The sequence below is a fragment of the Pezoporus wallicus genome, unplaced genomic scaffold (assembly GCF_028554395.1).
Source record: "Pezoporus wallicus isolate ANWC-B61680 ecotype Strahan unplaced genomic scaffold, APGP_CSIRO_Pwel_v1 scaffold_2584, whole genome shotgun sequence".
NCBI lineage: Eukaryota > Metazoa > Chordata > Aves > Psittaciformes > Psittacidae > Pezoporus > Pezoporus wallicus.
This window is the reverse complement of record NW_026642851.1, coordinates 592,246-611,757: the sequence shown is the minus strand read 5'-3', so window position 1 is coordinate 611,757 and position 19,512 is coordinate 592,246. Positions and strand designations below refer to the sequence as shown.

The following is a 19,512-nucleotide window of genomic DNA, read 5'->3' as shown; positions in this document are numbered from 1 at the left end:
GGGGAGAGATAAGAGTCTCCTGGGATTAGGGGCAGTGCAAGATTTGGTCCAGAATACTTGCTCTCTTTGGTTAGTATTAAATCGGCATCTCCTAAAGCCAACTTCAAACTCCAGAGCGCATCTCCGTACCTCACTGAGACGCCCAGGGGCTGCTGCCCTCCCCTTCCACCTATTAACAATACAGCCTGGTAGTCCGACGTCACCCGGCCCCGCAAGCTCTGGCATCCCTGAACGCCCACCCGGGAGGCGGGCAACCACCGAAGCGGCTGGGCAGCCCGGCCGGCGGCAACCCTGCGGGGAGAAATAGGCCGCTGCCCTGAGGGAAGACCCTGAGGGGGTCGGGACGCCACCGGGCGGGCCCCGAGCACAGCCCTCTCACCCCTCACCGTGCCGCCGTCTCAGCAGGGTCTACGGGCGGACAGCATCCGAGCCCCGTGCGGCGGGGAGAAACTACGGCCAGCCCGCACAGCCCCGGTGCCCACGACGCTGGGGCGGGCAGCGATGGCCAGAGCCTGGTGTGGGAGCAGCCTCCGTCGCCGATAGGAAGCGCCGGGGGCAGCTGGGCAGGCGGCGCGGAGACTCCCTCGGGCCGTGAAGCGCTTGTCCCGCCCCGCCCCCTCCCTTCTTCCTCCCCCCCCCCCCCCCCCTCCTCCTCTTCCCCCGCGGCCGGTGCATGCGGGGCGCCGGGGGCTGAGCTCGCCCCCCCAGTAGCAGCCGGAGCGAGTGACCCTTCGAGTCCCGAGCATCCCCGGCATGTCCTCCTCGTCCAGCTCCTCGCAGACCCCCCCGTCCCACCACCAGCCTCCGCCGCAGAGGATGAGGCGCGGCGCCGCCGGGTCCCCTACTGCCGGTGGCGGCATGGCCGGGGGCCCCGGTAACGGTGCCGGGGGAGGTGCGGCGGGGACCAGCCGATTGCTGCAGCCCATCCGAGCGACCGTCCCGTACCAGCTCCTGCGGGGCAACCAGCACAGCCCAACACGGTCCCCCTCCGCCTCGGTGGGCAGCAATACCGGGCCGGGGGGCAGCGGCGGGGGTCGCGGCGGAGGCAGCCCGCCGCCCCCTAGCGCGACGCCGCCGTTGACGGCGGGAGGCAGCGTGGCGGAGCCGGGCAGGGTGAAGGGCAGGCAGCGGCGCTCTCCGGAGAGCGGCGGCAGCAGCAGCAGGAGGAGCAGCTCACCTGAGAGACGGAGCCCCAGCTCCCCAGTGTACAGAGGTAAAGCACCGGGACAAAGCCCGTCCCGCTTCCCTGCCCCCCGGGGGTGCCGGCCGGGCCGGGGCCATGCTGCCTCCTGGCACCCCCTCCTCAGTTCCCTGGGGTGGGGGGTACGCCCTGTCCTTCCCCCCGGGCAAGCGCGCGTGGGAGCCGGACGGACACCCGGCTTGGCCCGACGGGAACAGCCCCGCTTCGAGTCTTAGCGAATAGGGGGGGGAGGGTGAGCCCTAATCCCTACCCCGGGGAGTGGGGCAGGTGCCGTGACCGGGTTTGCCCTGCCAGGAGGGAAAGCCCCTGGTCCCACGGGGAGGGAGCGACTCCTTGGAAGTCATCTTCCTCCTGGGGCGAGGTGGAGATCCAGCTTGGGAAAAACATCCCCGTCCACCCTAGGCGCCCAAGGGAGGGATCCCATGCCCAGCGGAGCGGGGTGAGACCCCCCGACAGCCCCCCGGGGCCGCCGCGGTCCCCGTGGTCTCTCTGCGAGAGGGAACATCCAGGGGCCCCTGCTCCTTCCCCTGCTCCTTCCTGCCTTTGCGCCCGGGGTCTGGAAGTGGAGCTGTGTAATAGAGCAACGAGTCTAAAATTAACCTGCTTCCCTGTCTGCAGGTGTAATTATTTAGTGCGGGTTGTTAATGGGTTAGATTTATATCTGGGGTGTCACAACCCAGTTCTGAAGTGTGTGCTAAAACCGAGCCTCAAACGCTCTTCCTTTCTGCAGAGCTGAGTTTGTTAAGGAGTTGAGTTTTTATAACATCTTAGGTTAAAGTACATGATGTTTTCAAGCACAGGCTCCAAACCATAAAAACAATGCCCGTCGTGAGATCCTTAAAAACAAATAACAGTCTGTCTCCTTGTGATGCTTAATATTGAATCTTAAGAGTCTGTAAAGAGAAACCAAACCACCAAACAAAACCTGACAGACCCCAGTGTTGAAAATAGGCCTGTAAAGTTAAAAATGTAAAATTGATTCCCAACAAGTCCAACGTAACCTGCGTCAGGTTGTCTGTTAAATTATTGAATATGTTAAAGTGGCAGTGGCCATCTTACCTCGCCCCCTCCCTCCTTCCCCCCCCCCCATCACTTTAGCAGTTGAATGAATCGGACTAAATGTACTTCTTAGGTTACCCTGCTGTAGCAATGAGGTATCACACATCATCTCTTTCTGGGCATGTTTATGTGGTTCCGTACCCCTTGCTTGTTCTGCCCCTTCCTGAAGTCTTCCTGTGTTTCATTTGTGTGGCAAATTGTGATCTGTGTTTGTGGCCAACGTGTTTTGTAGCAACGGAATCTGTTACCTCCTCCCCACCCCCACCCCTTTCAGTTTTAATGTCTAGTAAAACCTTACAATCTGTAGTATGTGTAACTTCAGTGACAGTCCTAGGACATAAGCAGCATTTTGCAAACGAGCAAAATGTCACTGCCAGTTACATGTGGAGTTAATTTACCTTGCACGGTATTTGTGCTTATGCAGATGACCAAATGGGTTGTGTTATAATCTGAACAGAGATCCTTCATAGCTTAGGTCTCAAAAAGATTATCTATTTATGCAGAAGTTTTTGCATACTTGAGAATGGAACTGAGCTTCAGTGGGTTTTCCTCATTCAAGCTCTATTTAAAATTTTAAAGATTTTCACACTGTATACAATACTAAATGTAGATTTCCCTCTTTTCCTCCTTTAATGCTTGCAAAATGCTCATGGGAAACTAGGCAAACCAAAAAGTTGATGCATAAGAAGAGTGATTGTGCTAGATACTGTAAATTATTCAGTTATGGGAACCTGGAGGAAAACATTGTAGTGGTGCAGTGTGTAAAGGTCTATGCTTAAGGTGTATTGAAGAGGGGGGCATGAGGGCAGTTACCTGCAAGCAAGCAAAAATACTGCAAAGCTGTGAAGTATTTCATCATTGTGTACGTTTTTTTTTTCTTTTGGAAAGGAAAATTTAATTTTAGAAAGTGGCTTCAGTTGTCTTCATCTAGAGGACTGTTTTAGCCTTAACAAATCAGGCTATAAATTAGTCCTGAGTGACTTTTCCTTCATTAAACTTGTTTGTGCTTTCCTCATGGTGGACCACGTTAGCAGCATCCATGGCTTGATTCAGTGTAATAAGTGTAATGTATAAAATCATAAATGGCCCATCAAGAAATGCACCCTGTAATCTGTATGCGCTGTGAGGAATTTGTTCCCCCTCCTCCAGGTCAAGCCAGCTGCTGCTGCAGAAGCTGACATCCTCTAGCAAATCCTGAATGAATGAATGAAAACAACGTGATCGCCCTAATAATGACCACAATTGCACACGTCAACAGCTTTATTTTACCCGAAATACAGGCACCATTTTCTAGCAGGCCAGGGAAATAAGATACCCTATTTCTTCAGTCTGGCAAATGAGAAAAGGTTACCAACACCCCCCCCCCCCCCCAAAAAAAAAAACCCCAACAAAACAACCTAGAGCTGGTTTTACACAATTTGGAATATAGTTGCATGCTATGGGGCAGGATTTTGTCTTTGTTTCCCTGCTTCTTCTCAACATTTTAGTACGTGACGTATGGATATTAAAACTGGTGTTTGTACGGTGATGTAGTGTGTAGAAAATTGATTGCTGAACTGGAGGACTGCTGCAGTAATAATGGAGGGCTTGGGGGGGGGGGGGAATATAAGAATGTTCTGTTTTCAAACGTGGACCATCTTGCTGCAGCTTGTTAAACAATGTGCTACTCCAGCTATTTATAGTTATCAGTATGCAAGTCTTAGGGAAGTGACTTGATTAAATGTTGTGGTTTTTTGTTTGTTTGTTTGTTTTTTTTGTCAGTATTTTCAGAACCATTTCCCACTGCTGTAAAATGTGAGCTTGGGCTGTAGGTATAATCCTGTTGTTTTTCTCACCAGTGCAGGGAATCTGTTTGTCTTTCCCACTGCAGTCTGACTTGGATCGTTTCACAAATATGCTTGTGCTGGAGGCTGCTTGTGATCCTGATGGATAGATGTTTTTCTCTTCTTTAGGACACCTGTCCCTTCCTTACCTCCTTCCAGCCTTTTCCACTATCAATTCCTTGAATTGGCTATCCTACTAAGCCATCTTGTTGTGGATATTTTAGTAATTTGCCAGAGTTGTGGTTTTTTTTTCATGAAGGAGATTTCTGTGAAAACACTCCAGCTTAGAGCCTCTACAGGTCAGAGCAACTACCATTGCAGGCATTGACATCACTACTATACGAATGAAAGCAGCATGCTCAGTTTCTTATGCCATCGTCATCTTTTATGTCCTTTCTTTCTAGGATGCTGCAAATGTTTTGTTCTGCAGCAAACTCCTGTGTGTTTAGAACTGAAACCTTAAGAATTTGATGATTTTTTTTTTTTAAGCAAATTTGGGGATTGGTAGCTGTTAGGTAAACACCAATGCCAGTATTTGTACTTGGTCAGTATTGATACTGAATTGATGAGAAATAAAAAGGAAAAACAGGGAAGAAAAACTTCAGATATCATAGGATAAACCTGCATTTTCCTTTTTTAAAAAACATGGTTTTTCCTTACTAGTAGATCCATTTTTATAGCTTGTATTCATGTTTTGGAGAGGTGATAATGTAAAGTGTATGGTTGAATGTAACAACACATGGTTTCCTTAAAGGGAATATATCAGATAGATATCTGATCACATATATGTAATGTCAACAGAATGTGAAGCTGTGTGGTTTATGATGGACATTCCAATAATAATAATAATAATAAATCCCTTGGATAGGTCAAAGAAAACATATTGCTTGAGAACACTTGTGTGTTACAAGAAAAAAGCAAGTTGTTTTCTTTCTTGATTTACCTGGATAAAATTTGTAGTTTCTGTTGTTCTATAAAGAAGTTTGTATTTAAACATGAGAGGGGTTTCCTGTTTAGTTTTTTTAATTTATTTTTTTGCACATGGTATGCAATGTTTTGTGTACAGAGAGGGTTTAAATGACTTCTGTGCGCTTCATAGTGTTTTCATCAAATGCTTTGATTTGTTTAGTGTTGACCGGTGGTACTGTAATATTATGCTTCATATTTTTCTAACTTTTACTTACAGAGTTCATAGTACAAACTTTTTTCCCACATCAAATTTTGTGGCAAAGGTTAATTTTAAGGACATCTGGAGAATATTGGAATTGATTTGGCTGTTAAGGGTTCCCAATATCTTCTCAAAATAACTCCTGAGGTGTTGCCAACATTAGGAAAAGAAAGGAACTGAAAAAGATGCAAAACAACTGTATAGCCCAGTTCTGAGTAGTAAGTATGTGTATCTGTTATGGGAGCAGGCAAAAGGCTAGTGGAGTAAGACACTGTATTGCTGATCTCTAGACTTGTAAAGGATATCAGTATTTAAAAAAAAAGAAACAAAACTCAGACTTCAAAAGGCGGAACTACTTTCATATCCTGGGTTCAAGCCATCCAATATTTTGGCATCATAAACATTTATACCAGAGATCAAGAAGATCTTTCCTTTATTTCTAACAAATGTAGGTAAGGAAGTAATTTTTGTGATGCTTCCTATTTCCTGATGCCTGAATAATAACAGTATTCCCATAATTGTATGGCCCAAACAGTTTTGCTCCAGCTTTCTCCTTCTCGCTTCCCAAAATAGCTTTCATTGGAATATAATATGGTGAAATAGAAGACACTGGCTAAACTTGAACCAGTTGTCTTGAACTCAGAGTCTTTTTAGTTGCATGTTTTAACATCACTTTAAATGGCAATAGTATGTTAGATGTCTTTAATAAATATATTTCAGAAGACAAATTAATTGAGCTTCTTTCAGGTTTGAAAACAACTTCAGGAAAGAAAAATAAGAAGATACTTTCTCCATTGAACTTGAATGGCATGGTAGCAAGGCATTAGCTATTAAGAAAGCACTCCCCTCCCCCATGAAAAAAAATAACATATTATAAAGTCAATGCATATATCTCTTTTAAATCACTACTTGACCTTTAATTCTTATCCTTTGGACATAAGCAAATGTTACTGTGTTACATATGGCCAAAGTGAAGTTACTTGCCAATATCCATGTGTAGTAAATCAGTGACTAATACTGAAATGAGGTTTCTGAAATGCATAGTTCCTGTGCTTTGTCTCTTCCCATGGTGGTGGGATGAATGGAGGTTCTTTAAACACATCTGAAAATGCAGGAGGAGAGATCAAGGGAATGTATCTTAGAATCTTACAAAAAGGGTCAGTGTTTATTGATATAGCCTGATACATAATGAGTTGTTGAGCTTTGCTATATTGCAAAAAAATCACAGTGAAAAGTATTTATTTTTAAAATTGGGTTTATGCTACTACTCTAGATACCACAATGAAAGAAAAAGGTAACTGATGCGGTAATTCTAAAATTTCAATTCAACCTGGACTTGAAAGCAATAGTTGTAACAATGTAAAACCTATTGGAAATAAACTTTATGCTCCTAAATGTTTCAATATAAGTGAATATTTGCAGTGCTTTTTTTGTGACTTCGTCAGTTGAGTCATTATCTTCATCTGAAGAAGGTAATAGTTGTTTTGTTGTGTGGTTGGTTTGGTTTTTTTCTCTCCACAGTTCCTGTTTAAATTGTTTGGCAATATCTTCAGTAGGGAAAAGCATTGCCAACACTTGACACAATAGTTAATTCTCTATGGATTTAGCGTATGTTCAGGTATAGTTGTTAATGTAATAGGGTTTAAACATTGACTGGCGTTTCTTAAGAAGTGTCTTTTATTAATGGAAAAAAAATGGATCCTGTACTAAAGATACACAACTAGAAAATTTTGCTCAAGACTTGAGATAGTCAACAGTATTAATGGTCATCATCTTGCTTTAATGTTAATATTTAAATGCATTGAGTTCTCTCTCTTTCCACACTGCCTCCCATATAAATCTGTAGTGCCTAAACAATGGCTTAAGGTGTTTTCAGGCAAGTAAAATAATATTTGCATCTCATTAGAAGGGATATATCCACAGCAACTTATCAGCCTGATATTATCCCAGTTTCCTTCATGTCACCATTTTTGAGGTGTGGACAGTTGCAAAATTTAGAGAATTGGAGATTACAGTGGAAGAAAAATGGGTGTTCATACTTAATCTGTTTTTTACATTTTGAACTTCTTGATTGTTCTTCAGTTATGCTTAAGTGTTTCTCTGCCTGATTTGTTTCTGAAGTCCATAGCCACTAATGTATGTTTGGACTATTTTTGAACTGGAAATTAAATCCTAAAGCTTGAAAATAGTTGATGGGTATTGAAAGGGACCACAATTTGAGACTTCTGCAGCATGGATAGCATACAGAGTATCATGATACAGTGTGTAATATCAATCCTTTCAAATGGTGAGACGGTCTCTCCAACTGTTATTTTTCTGAAGCTAGGCTCTCATCCATGGAAACACTCACCCATGGTTGAAACTGACATACATGTTCTCTCAGGAACTCTTCTGCTCTTTTCCAGCTGTGTGAATATGGACTTACAACAAGAGTTCCTCCCTTACTTGGTCTCCTTAGACTGTCTGATGATGACTCTGCTCAGACTGTCTTCTGCTGTTAGACAGAAGAGGTCATGAAAAACACCCAGAAGGTGTGGGTGTCTACACTCAAGCAATAAGTGTCTACACTCAAGCAATAATTGTTTTCTTTACAAGCCATTTGTAAATAGGAATTAACCTGACCAGTTGGTGTTGGGTCAATGGAAGAATCAATGATTTTGATGGAATGTTTTCATCAAAAAGTGGTAGTAAACCTCTTAATCAGCTTTCCGTGTTTGATATTGCTGCTTTGAAGGCTGTATACTTCCCAATAGGTCATAAAACATTACAAACTTGGGTTTTGAAACTCTAATACAACGTTGTGTATTGGATGATCCTTATTTAGTGTTGCATGTGTGCAGACAATAAATGATGACACAGATGTTGGTGTTTATAAAGATTTAACTTTTACTGCTGCTAGTGTTAAATTGAGGAGTAGCTGTTCACAGTGGATTTTATTCTCCAAAATCAAATAGAAATTAATAACAAACACCGGTCCTTATATGCCACTTGTTTTGCACAACCTGAATCCAGTTTTACCCATGCTACATGTTTTGTTTTCTGGAAGAATATATCTTGTATTTTGCTCATAAGAGTGGTGGCTAAGAACAGTACAATAGCAGTTCCATCATGTTTTTTGAATAATCTAAAATTCATTGTAGAATATTCTATTCATATTCCATCTTGAGATAGTCTAAATTGGAATAATAATTTAGGTGTCCCATTCCTTGAACAGCTCGAGTCTTCTGTGTGAATGAGGTTTAGCTTCATTCTTCTTTCCTACACTCTCACCACCAGGCATTAAGCTCAAAGATCAGTTGTAGATGCACTTCTGAATTTCAAAAATTAACACTCATCTAATTGGCTTGACCTGTCATTGCAGGATAAATGGCATTCATGCTACAAACTTGAAACTCATTCTGTAGATGTATGAAGTTTAATTTTGTTTAAGTATTAAATATCTCCTTTTGGAGATGTTTTCTGTAACAGTAACCACTTGGTTGTGAACAGATTAAATGTATAGCAAAATGGATATTGTTGTATCCTGTGCCTTTTAATCTCTGGTGTTTTGGGGTACATCGCATATTCTGGAGTTCTGATAGACTCTGTGAAGGTTGGTTAGCTGGATTAGTGGAATACCAACATTTTTTAGAAAGGCTTCATGATTGGAAAAACCTAAACATTTTAATGTAGGTGCTTAGGCTGCAGTACTAACTAAAACCAATCAAAACTAATCTGTTGACATCTGTCACCATTTAGAAACCAAACTGTGGTTTGTAAATAATGTGTTCTTACCAGGAAAGAAATTATGGTTATTCAGCACTCATCACTAGCTAATTCTTTTAATCCTAGTCTGCAGAAATGAGTCTGTAAATACAAAGCTCACTTCTTCACAGTATGACATGCAGTGTGCCACCGGCTGTCTGGGAGCATGCTACCTAGGCACAGATATAAATGCCAGGTTTGTGAACCCAGAGCTTCCAGGTATAATAGTACACTTGCTGTAGCCATGCTGGATCAGAAATGTTGCTAGGTAAACCTTCAAAATTTTGCACCCTGTTCCTGGAAGTCAAGCCACAGAGATCAACAGCCTGTGAGTGGCTCTCCAAGGCCCATGGGTCTCTGTAGGTATTTAACAGGTCTCAGTAGCACTTATCCTGCACAGGATGGCAGCGCTCATTAGCCCAGTAGAATTAGAAGGTCCCAATGACTGCAGCAGGTACCATTGTGGTGTGGTCTGGGTTTGGTGAGCGGAATTCTCACACACAGTCACTCTAAATTCAGCGCCACATGTCAGCTGATCAGTCTGGAGCCCTGGAAATTACATTGCAAAACCCAAGTGGCTTTGCAGTGTTGACACTATGCAATTAGGTGTCACACCTTCGTATCCACTAGATCATATATTACTCAACTTTTTTTGTGATAACTTTCTGCTTTTCAAAGTAATGGAGAATTGACTTGCTCAATAAAAATAAAACCCGGATTTTTGCTGAGTGTCCCAGAGCAGATTTTGAACATTGTGACTCTAAAAATATCAACTAACTGCTGAATAAGACTTAGGTTTTCATAGTAGTTGGAAAGCTGCCAGATTAAAGGAGAAGCTGTCTTCACAGAAGTAAATTTGTGTTCAAGGCCTTAAACTTTTCATTCTTAACTGATAGCTGTGTTTGCTTAATTGTGGCAATTGATAGTGGAATACCCTGACACATGCTTACTCTCATACTGTGGTTTTCTGGTATTTCACCTTCAGTGGTTCCTTTTTTGTATCAGATGCCCTGCCCCAAATATTAATCTTTGTGATGTTTTCTTCTCTCACAATGAAGCCATGAAATACATTTGAAATACTTGATGTTCTTTTCAAGGGGAACAAGAAAACGTCCTAATCTGGAAGAGAAAAATTTGTCATGGGCAAAATGGAATTAACTCATGTATGTTTAACAGTAATGTGCATTTCAGAAATTTCCATACAAGGAAATGACTGGAGAGACATACTCAACTTTGGAGGCTGTCCACACTGAAGATCCAAATAACCTTTGGACCTTATTGTAGAAACAGAGAGACTCATGCTTTCAAACCAAGTTGTGTACTGAAGTGTGCAGTCCATACATTGCTTAAAATATTAATTTTGTGGAACTGCTATATGCATCTACCTTAAGTTCTTCCAAAGGCGGAATTAGCATACTAAGAGGATTGGAGTCTCATGATTTTGTTTAGTGATGTGTATAATGTTTAATATGAAGTCGTAGGATGCAGGGAGATCTTTTGTTTGTGAGAATAGAAACTCAGTTTAGCTGTATCGAAGATGGGAATTGCTGAATCTGACAACACAAAATCTGGGAGAAGCAGAAGAAATGGGTGTGCTGGCAGTGTATATACCATAAATGTTAGATTTTTTTACAACTAGGCCTTTTTTAATAATAAAATTTACATGCATATACAGCAAGAGAAAAAAATCCTACATAAAGGTATTTTCTAAAATTAAAAAATCTGGAATACCGCTTCAGATTTCAGAAGGAAATAGTTTGAAAATTTGGCTAAACAAGGTTGTTGTGATGAATACAGAGAGGATCTATCTTAATGGAAAATGTAAACACTATTGGAATCTTTAAAACATCAGGAAAACTCAAGGATGTGATCTGGTTGCATGAACGCATCCCCAAAAAGGCTTCCAGGAATAAGCAGGGAGCCTGCAAGATACAGCAGGAACAACTGAGAGAAGACTGACACATTGTCAATCAGAAGTGAATCTTTTTCTTAGCTGAAACCTGGAAAGGCTTGGACTTTATATGCATTAAGACAAACAGTAGAAACATGCAAGCAGAAAACCCAGTGGTTGCACCTTTTGGTACCAAGGTAAAAGTTTAAGGATGATCTAAGACTGATTTGATGGAATGTATGGCTTCAAAATCAACTTCAGGGGATGGTAGCAAAAATCCCACAGCACAGGTATTTATTCAATGCTGCTTTGTACTCACCATAGCAAAGTGTAAGTTACTGGCTTCCAATTAGGGCAGCGATTTTTAACCCAGGAAGATTTAAAAAAAAAACCAAAAACAACAAAAAAAAAAAAAAAGGGAGAGGGGTAATTTGGAATTAGAAATTACCAAGAGTATGATAAATACAGTTTGCATATTTTAATAAAGTCAATTTGGTCATCCCTATTGCAGGATTCTAGAAAAGCCTACTCAGAAGTTCATGCTTACCTTCAGATTTCTAAGGCAATCTTCTGAAAAGGAGGTGACACCATCTGAGTATAGATAGCCAAGTATGGTGTTGAGTCCAGTTCTGAATTACAGAGACTGTTGGTCTAACTCATGTTGTAGGTGAAACTTCAGAAGAAATCCCAAGGGATGGTGGAGATGTTGAAGTGCAAAATGAGCTTTCCCAGTTGTGTCATGCTAACCTGGTGGTTTTGATAAGAGAAGTGATTTTTGTAGACGGGAAGTAGATCTTATCTGCTTAGGCAAATTTTAAAATTAGGGTGATGATTTGGTGAGTTTTGAGAAATTTAATTAGTACACAGGAAGGTTATGCAAGAATAGTTGAAGGACCTTGGGAATTGAAATCATAATTTCAAAGAGTGAGATTTAAAAGCAAAAAAATTGAGGTTTGCGTATGTGAGATGTTACTTGGACAGAATATCATTTCCTGTAAGGGGGAAGCATGTAATTTGAAAGTTCTGGAGGGTGGAGTTGGGTGATGGTGGGATCTCTGAACTGCCAACATGAGGTTACTCAGAAGTACTGGGCACAGGTCAGGTCTTGCACAAATGAGCAACACAGGGGCCTGCTGAGACATTGTCTGGGAAACTGCTTGCAGTTCTGGTGCTCCACGTTTTCAGAAGGGTAAGATCATTCTGGAGCAGACTTGGAGAAGGACTGCTAGGTTACACTAACAGTGGTCAGCCTAACTATGTGGCAGTGCAAAAATATGAATAAAAATATAGTTGTTTTCTCTGAATCCAGGTGAGCAGGGAAGGGGATGGAGAGGTGGGAAGGAAGACCTGTAAGTTAGTGCTGGGATGTGAATGGGTGGATTGGTTTTACAATGTAAATGTTTATGTGGAAAACTACAAGAAGGCCTGACACCATCGGAGAGCTAAAATCAACATTATTTTTCCAGTAGAAATTTTGGGGGCAAAGTAGCCAGGTGCTGTAAGACTGGGTCTGTAATTGTTAAGTGATTATGTATGTTTTGTCAGTGATAGTTGAGCTGGGCTCCTGATTTAGGAAGTTGTTTCTAGTCCTTTGTTTTTATGACTTAACTGATAATGGAAAGATAATTTATTTCATCAGCAAAGTTGGGCAGCCTGATGTGAGCAATCGGTTTTAATCTGGTTTTATGTTTCTGTTTTTCTGAAAAAGTATTATTCTTGTTCAGTATAATCATCTCTAGCTAGAATGCCTTCTATCTCTCATCATTGGTGATCATTATGATGGCATTGTATAGCCTATTGTACATTGATTACAGTTCTTTGTATATTTTGATTGTGAAAGTGGTGAATCATGCCTTCTGTTTTTTTTAAGGGTTTTTATTCCCAATATGTCCAGCTGCATTTTGATGGGAAGTGGAATAAGATTAAAAGTATACAAACCTCTCACTTTTCTACATTTTGTTAAATTGTTAGTGTCATTATACCAACAACAACAATCCCTTCAGAGTCATGAAGTTTATTCAACAAAGGCGGTACTATTTTTAGTTACTGAATTAATTGCATGTGTTCATAATTTTCCCCAAGGTTTTAATGATTAATAAACTAGAAGAAGGAAAAAACAAGAGTTTCAGTGCTCTTTTTGATTCCAAATTAATTTCTCAATATTGGATAAATTTATCATTCAACAGATCTAAATTAATGAACTAAAATGATGAAAATTCTCTATACCTGTAGAAGTGCACAACAGTTAATAATTGGTTGTGTGTTTCAATGTGCTGTTTTCCCCAACTACTCCTGAGCTCAAATCGATTTTGTTTTAGCTTTTTAAAGGAACAAAGGAATTCTTAGATAATGTATTAAATGATACCAAGTTTAGGTATTTGTATAGTGTGTAAATTTGAAAAAAAAATGCACCCTAAAAATGTGAAATACATACACATCTGGAAGATTTGGAATTGTATTTTTTACCTACCTGGTATTCTATTAGAGTAGAAGTATGTAGGTCACATCTGTTGAACAAAGCAGGCTTTTGTGATATTAAATGCTTCGTCTCTTGTATACAGGTCCTATACATGCCAGCAGTAATCTTTGTTAGAAGAATAACTTAGTTTTGGAGAGCTGAAGCTTTCTTCCTTGTACTTTGTTTACTTTGCTTACTGAGATAAGAGCATTCTTTCTATGCTTGATCTCTAAGGATAGTGTTCATTTTAAACAGGAGAGTTTTGCCATGAACAAAATTGGACTTCTGAAGGTTATGTGTAGTCACGTTTTATATGACCTATGCTTGGATGGAATAGGGAAATGAGGCAGAGACCATGCTTCATCATGCAAGCATAAGGCAACCAAGATTTTGAGTCAGCCATAGGTCCAATTAAATTTTTATGCTTACATATTCATTCATCTGCCCCCCTTTGTCCATGTATCTATAGCCTAGCTCTGAGCACTGTGCCTGCCGTGCAGTTATGTGAGTAGAGCTGTGCATCCTTGAAGAGTCATGCATAGAGTGGATGGAAGGAAATCTTCTCCTTGATGGAAGGAAATGCATCTACCCATTGGATTCCATGACTAGTCAGAAGACCTCTTCCCTTTTCACGTGGCTTAAGTCATGGTGGCTATAAAAGATAACTCAATACGGTTGATTACTGTAAACCCTTACTGTGGGTCTTTGTCTACAGTTTTCCTTTGAAAGGGCAAGCTGGTTTGGTTTTGGTTTGTTTTCCCAGTATAGGTTACCTCTTGTGTTGATAGACTTGCTGTTTAATGTAGTTCAGTTTAAATTCTTATAAGCCTTGTCAGGTACAAAACTGAATTTTCCATGACTACCAGTCTGTTAAATGACGCTTTGTTGTTTTTGTTATTGTTGCTTGCTTGTTTGTTTGTTTTCTTTCTTTCTTCCTTCCTTTCCTGAAGAATTTTAGATATAGAAAGCACATCATGCAGGGATCTCAATCTCTGAAAAGGTCTCAAATCTCAAGTGGACTGCTTTATGCTTGTTCAGTTTGGTTGTTGGAGCCTTGGTGAGATTATGATGCTACTCCTTGCCTTTATTTTTGTTGATTCAGTGTTGCGGATAATGAGAAGATAATTAAGAGTGAATTGTGTCAGTCTGCTTAGTTACTTCAGAATGTCATCCCCCTTCATTTGTAGTCTTCCTCTGTATTGGTTTCTAAAAATAGAAATTTGGGAATAATTTCTGAAGTTGATAAAACTGAACTAAAACCAGTGTAGTGCACATAATAAAGATAGACATTTTACTGAGCTGAATGAATGTACAGTGTTTTGAGATGTATCAGAAAGTAACGTAAAATGACCATCTGTTATTATATCCTCCTACAAATATCCTTTTGGTGGCAAAACACTGTATTGCATTTTGCATGTTTGAAAAAAACAAATATTTTGTTTTAAGTTATTAAAGAGATTTAATTTGAAATTACAGAAGGAAGAATTCAATGACATTTTTTCCATTCAATTACATATTAGGGTATTATGTTTTTTAAGTTGCTGTTTAAAATCCTATTTTTTGTTATTTTGTCTGAATAGTATGTAGCAAACAGTATGCTCTTTGTTGTTCTGCACCACTCTGAACTGTTAATGCAGTCATTTTAGCCAGTTTGCAGATTGGGTCGGACACAAGTCCATCAGTCACTGGCAAATGGGAAACGTCTTCTGAACCAGTAGATCTGTCTTGTGGAGTAAAACTTCTAGGGACCCCAAATCCCTTGTTAATCTTTTTCATGAGAGATTTTGGCTTCCATTACAGGAGAAAAGCCTTCTTGAGAATGAAGATTGAAATTTTTTTTTTTTTTTTGAATGTCCTCTAAATCCCCATTTTTCAGTCTTTTTCCTCACAAAATCATAGCGACTAGTTCTGCAGATAAACATACACCAGCTTGTCCACCTAGCTACCTAACTGGAGGTGGGAAAGACCAGTCAAATGTACGTTCAGGAATCAGTACACTATCACTATATACTCACTGGAAAAACAAACAAAAGTGAAAAAAAAATCCTTGACCAGACTCTTAAGAGTCTGTTCCTTCTCTTGTGTCTGAAAGTATACTTCTGTAATACTCAAGGAATCATAGTCCAAAGCAAGCAAGAGTGAAGTATTCCTTTTCATGCTTGTAGAAGATGTAACAGAAAGAGGGGACTTGACTAGACATGGGGTGTTAAGTCATCATCAGCTGCTGCTGTGGCAAACATGACCTCAGTGTTGGGCCATCATTCTTAGTAGTCACTGTGGGTCACCATTCATTAATATTCAGCTTTCTGTTTCTAGTTTATGATTTCCCATGATGTGTTCCCACATACTTCATTATTTAAGAGGCATTCACACAGGCATCTCTGAATAATTATTTTTGCCTAGTAAGAATGTCCAAAAATATACACTCCTTCATAACATAATATCTGGTCTCTGCATCTTCTTCAAGCCAGACAGCTTGAACTCTGACTTTGGGGCTCTTGAAAAGAGTCTTAAGCAGACTAGGATGTTCATCAAAGTGAGTCCTTTCAAGAGTCTTCTGTATTTTTGGAGGAAATTCTTCTGAAGTTGGTATTAATTTCCTAGGTAAAATGAAATTCTTTAGGAATGGATGAGAACAAAGCTTGGGAACTCATTCCTCTAGCGGCTCTGAAGGTGAACCAGAAGGCTCTGCAGTGTTAGTAACTGAACTGAACAGCATCTTGTTAAACTTTCTTGTGGAATTCAGTACTGCTATTTCATGGTGTCATGACTTGGCTGTCTTGGGTAAATAGTTTAAGTTATAGATTAACTTTGAAGAAAAAATCAAAATATTACTGCAGAAACGTTGTCTAGCATTTTGGCAGGAGTGTGTCACAGTTAACTGACATTGATAAGGAGGTGACAATATTAATACTCCTAGTTTTAGGAAACAATGAATTTTAGTTTTATTTCATGTTTTTCACTTAACTTGAAAGGAATCTGTGTCATCTGAGAAGTTCTTACGATAATTTTAGTCTGTTTAAGCTGAATATATCCATGCAGGAATGTGAGTGGAAAAGTTTTGGCCAAATTTGAACTGCATCTGTTAACTGCTGAGAGAGAGATGGAAAGAAAAGATGCTGACAGATGAGCTCCGGTGGATTTAGCTGAAGCAGTTATTACAATGGTACCAGTGCTAGCTGTCAGTCTCACTCTTCTACTGCAGGTGATTTTCCTCATTGCACACGTGGCAGAAAGCATTATTTAAGCTAAAATGGACTATGAACATGGCTTTGAGATTATATGCAGGTTAGCTGCCTCTATGTTGGATGAGAAAGCAATCTCTTCATTTTAGAGCTGTAGCAGATGGTTTTATTTGAGCCCTATGTCCTTTTCAAAAGAGCTGTCATGTGTTAGTCTCTTACTAAATTACATTTTGCTGGCAGAGAAACGTAAGCCTTTTTTTTCAATCAGTCTAGGTGGTATAACTAGAATTCTTTTGTCTCTCAATGCAGCGTACAGAACCATAATTTCATGATTTCATGCAGTTTATTTTAGTTGGTTCCTGCTGGGAGGTAGGATCACAGAGAATTTCACCAGCTGTAGTATTCAGGTGGACCCTTGTGTCACTTTGTGTAACATTTATAACTAGAAATATATAGCAATAGCCCTTAAATAGATGCCATTAAAACCTGTAGCATATTTTAAATAACACATACGCTTATAGGAAGGCAAAATTGCTTTTGTAATTCCTAGATAATTTTCAGGTTATCTGTGTGCTTATGTGCTGTGTTCCTGAGTGTATTTGTTCTGGAGGTAGAGCTGAGCTCCTTGTGAGGTATGTCACACATCACTGAGGAAGACTTGTTCTGACTTACCACTGCAGTAAAATCTGTTCTTGCACTCTGATATTGTCAGATGAGATGCAGTCTGAAACTTGGGGAAAATCAGACTGTACCTTTAGAAATTTCTGAATATTGATGAAGCATTTCTGAATGCTCAAGTCTGTTGGCTGACTTAAAGAGATGTTGAAGGGCTTTGGATGTCAGATGGTATTTAATGCATTTATTTTATTTTATTTATTTTATATATTTTTTTTTTCTTCTGTGAGAAAACTGGAGCATGGGTTTCCATCCTGAGAAAGTGATTTGCCTTGGAGTGGGATATTGATGACGGTAGCATCAAAATCCCATTGGTAATGAAAGTCTGGGGAGAAGCAAAAGTTCTGTAGTAGCTGCCCAGAGTAGCAGGAAGCCAGACTTATAATGAGATGAGAAAAACAAAATTAAGAAATAAAATCTGAGACCAATTTTAATATTTGGAAAACAATTCAAGCTGATCTGAGGCACCACTGTTGTGGTCCAGTTCAACACTGCTCTCTGCGGCATCCTGTCATCTTTGTAAACATTAGTGTACAAGACATTTTGTCAGATGCTGATTCGTAGAAGTTCTTTCGAATCTCAGGCTTATAGATTCCTTTTTTATTTTTCATGATCTAAGGGTATGTCATGAAAGGGTGAGAGTTTAAACTGTTATTGGACAGACCTTAGTGCTTCTGCAACCCTGTTGTTCCTTCTGGCTCTCCTGTGGTTGTTTCTGCCTGTTGTATTTCGCCAGCTCTGCCTGTAATGGGGAAAACTGTGTATTTATGACTTTTTGGGGATACATTTTAGCTTTCTTTGCTAGGTACGTTCACACATCGCTGCATGCCATTTCAAAGTAGATGGAAGGAACACAGACGAGTGGAGCAGAGTTGGTATTAAATTAGTGTTAACTTGGATTGTTTATGCAGTTGAGAAGTGGTTTGTTGCCTGTAATTCAAAAAAATACTGAAGAGTAGTAGGGTCTTACGAGACTTCATTTTTCCCTCTCCTTGCTTTAGGGTTTAACAGTCTACTTCCAAGATTACCGTGGAAAAATATAAATATAGTAACTTTTGTTGATTTTTGTTTCCATTCCGTTGTAATGGAATTATGTGAGTTTTTCATTTTGGGATTGCTGCTGCCTTTCCTTTGAGTGTAAAGCAAGACATAGATCTTAGTTATTCTCTGGTTGCAAGTATTTTGTGTGTGTTGGGTTTTTTGTTGTTTTTTTTTTTTCTGTGTGTTTTTTTTTTTCCAGCAAAACTATTTAATGTAGAGTTCACAAAGGGATGCTTAGTCCTTATTTCCATATCTTCAGGCATTGTCTTGTCAGTTTCTGTTTACATAGTCTCTAACTTGTTTGAAAAGTTGTTTTTTAGAACATACTTAACTGCGTAGATATTTGACAAATTCCTGATAGTTTTTTGCATGCAATATATATCTGATGAACAGACCTTTTGGAGAAGTTTTCGAAACTCAGGCTACCCAAGAGTAGCATAGTGCCATAGCATCACAGTGAAGGCTGGAAGAATGCTTTGTAGGTACTCTCCTTTTATGTACAATGTGTTTCAGTCCATAAGTAAATGCAGGTTTTATGTTAAAAATTTGTCACCTTTATCTTGGGTTTCAGGCTTCTTTGCTTTTAATAGTTCAAAAGTCTTTTGTAAAATGCAGATTTGTCACAGTTGAAATCCTGTGATGATAGATCTGTTTGAAATTGTAGGGATTCGATTTATAGCTAAGGCAGTCAAAACGATTATATTCTATGAAGACAGCATGATTTACTATTACACTTCCCAATTCATGGCATTATTTAGAATACTTCACCTAAAATGAGTAGCTAATGAAGTGTTTCAGCAGCTCTACATTTTCCTAAAATGATCTAATATTATCAGGTTCATATATAATACTAAAAGCATGTGTATTAGTGCAAACTATGCCCTAATCTGGATGCTGTATAAAGGATTGGTGATGGAGTCTGCCTTATGAGATCCAGCAGTTATAGATGTTGCACAAAGAGAAAATGCATGTGGAGGTTGGTGACCATGGTTGGGCTCAGGAATGTGCTAGCAGGTCTGCTCTCAAGTTCTAAGGAGTGAGAAGGGTTTTGGTGGGGCAGTCAGTGCGTAGCATGTGACTAACTTGAAAGTAATCTAACTTGCGAACTTCTTTTAGTAGGAGTGAGCAAAATAGACACTAGGTGCAATGTAGGGCTTAGGTTGACTTACATGAAGTGTAGAAAACAAGTATATGAAGTAATTTTGCCTAAAGGATAAAGCAAGATGATCCAGAGAGCATGCTGTAAAACTGTTCTTTCCCACATCAA

The 19,512-nt window shown here is 40.1% G+C and overlaps 1 protein-coding gene across 5 annotated transcripts in view; it reads left to right on the top strand.

Annotated features, from left to right (window-relative positions):
• The first annotated feature begins 475 nt into the window (after positions 1-475).
• The window catches only part of GLCCI1 (glucocorticoid induced 1), a 56,358-nt gene continuing 37,321 nt past the window's right edge, over positions 476-19,512 (top strand). For all 5 annotated transcript variants that reach the window (XM_057432526.1, XM_057432524.1, XM_057432523.1 and 2 more), the window contains exon 1: positions 476-1,213. In XM_057432526.1, coding sequence (XP_057288509.1) covers positions 754-1,213 — 460 coding nt within the window. In that variant the 5' untranslated portion in view covers positions 476-753. The remainder of the gene's footprint in view (positions 1,214-19,512) is intronic.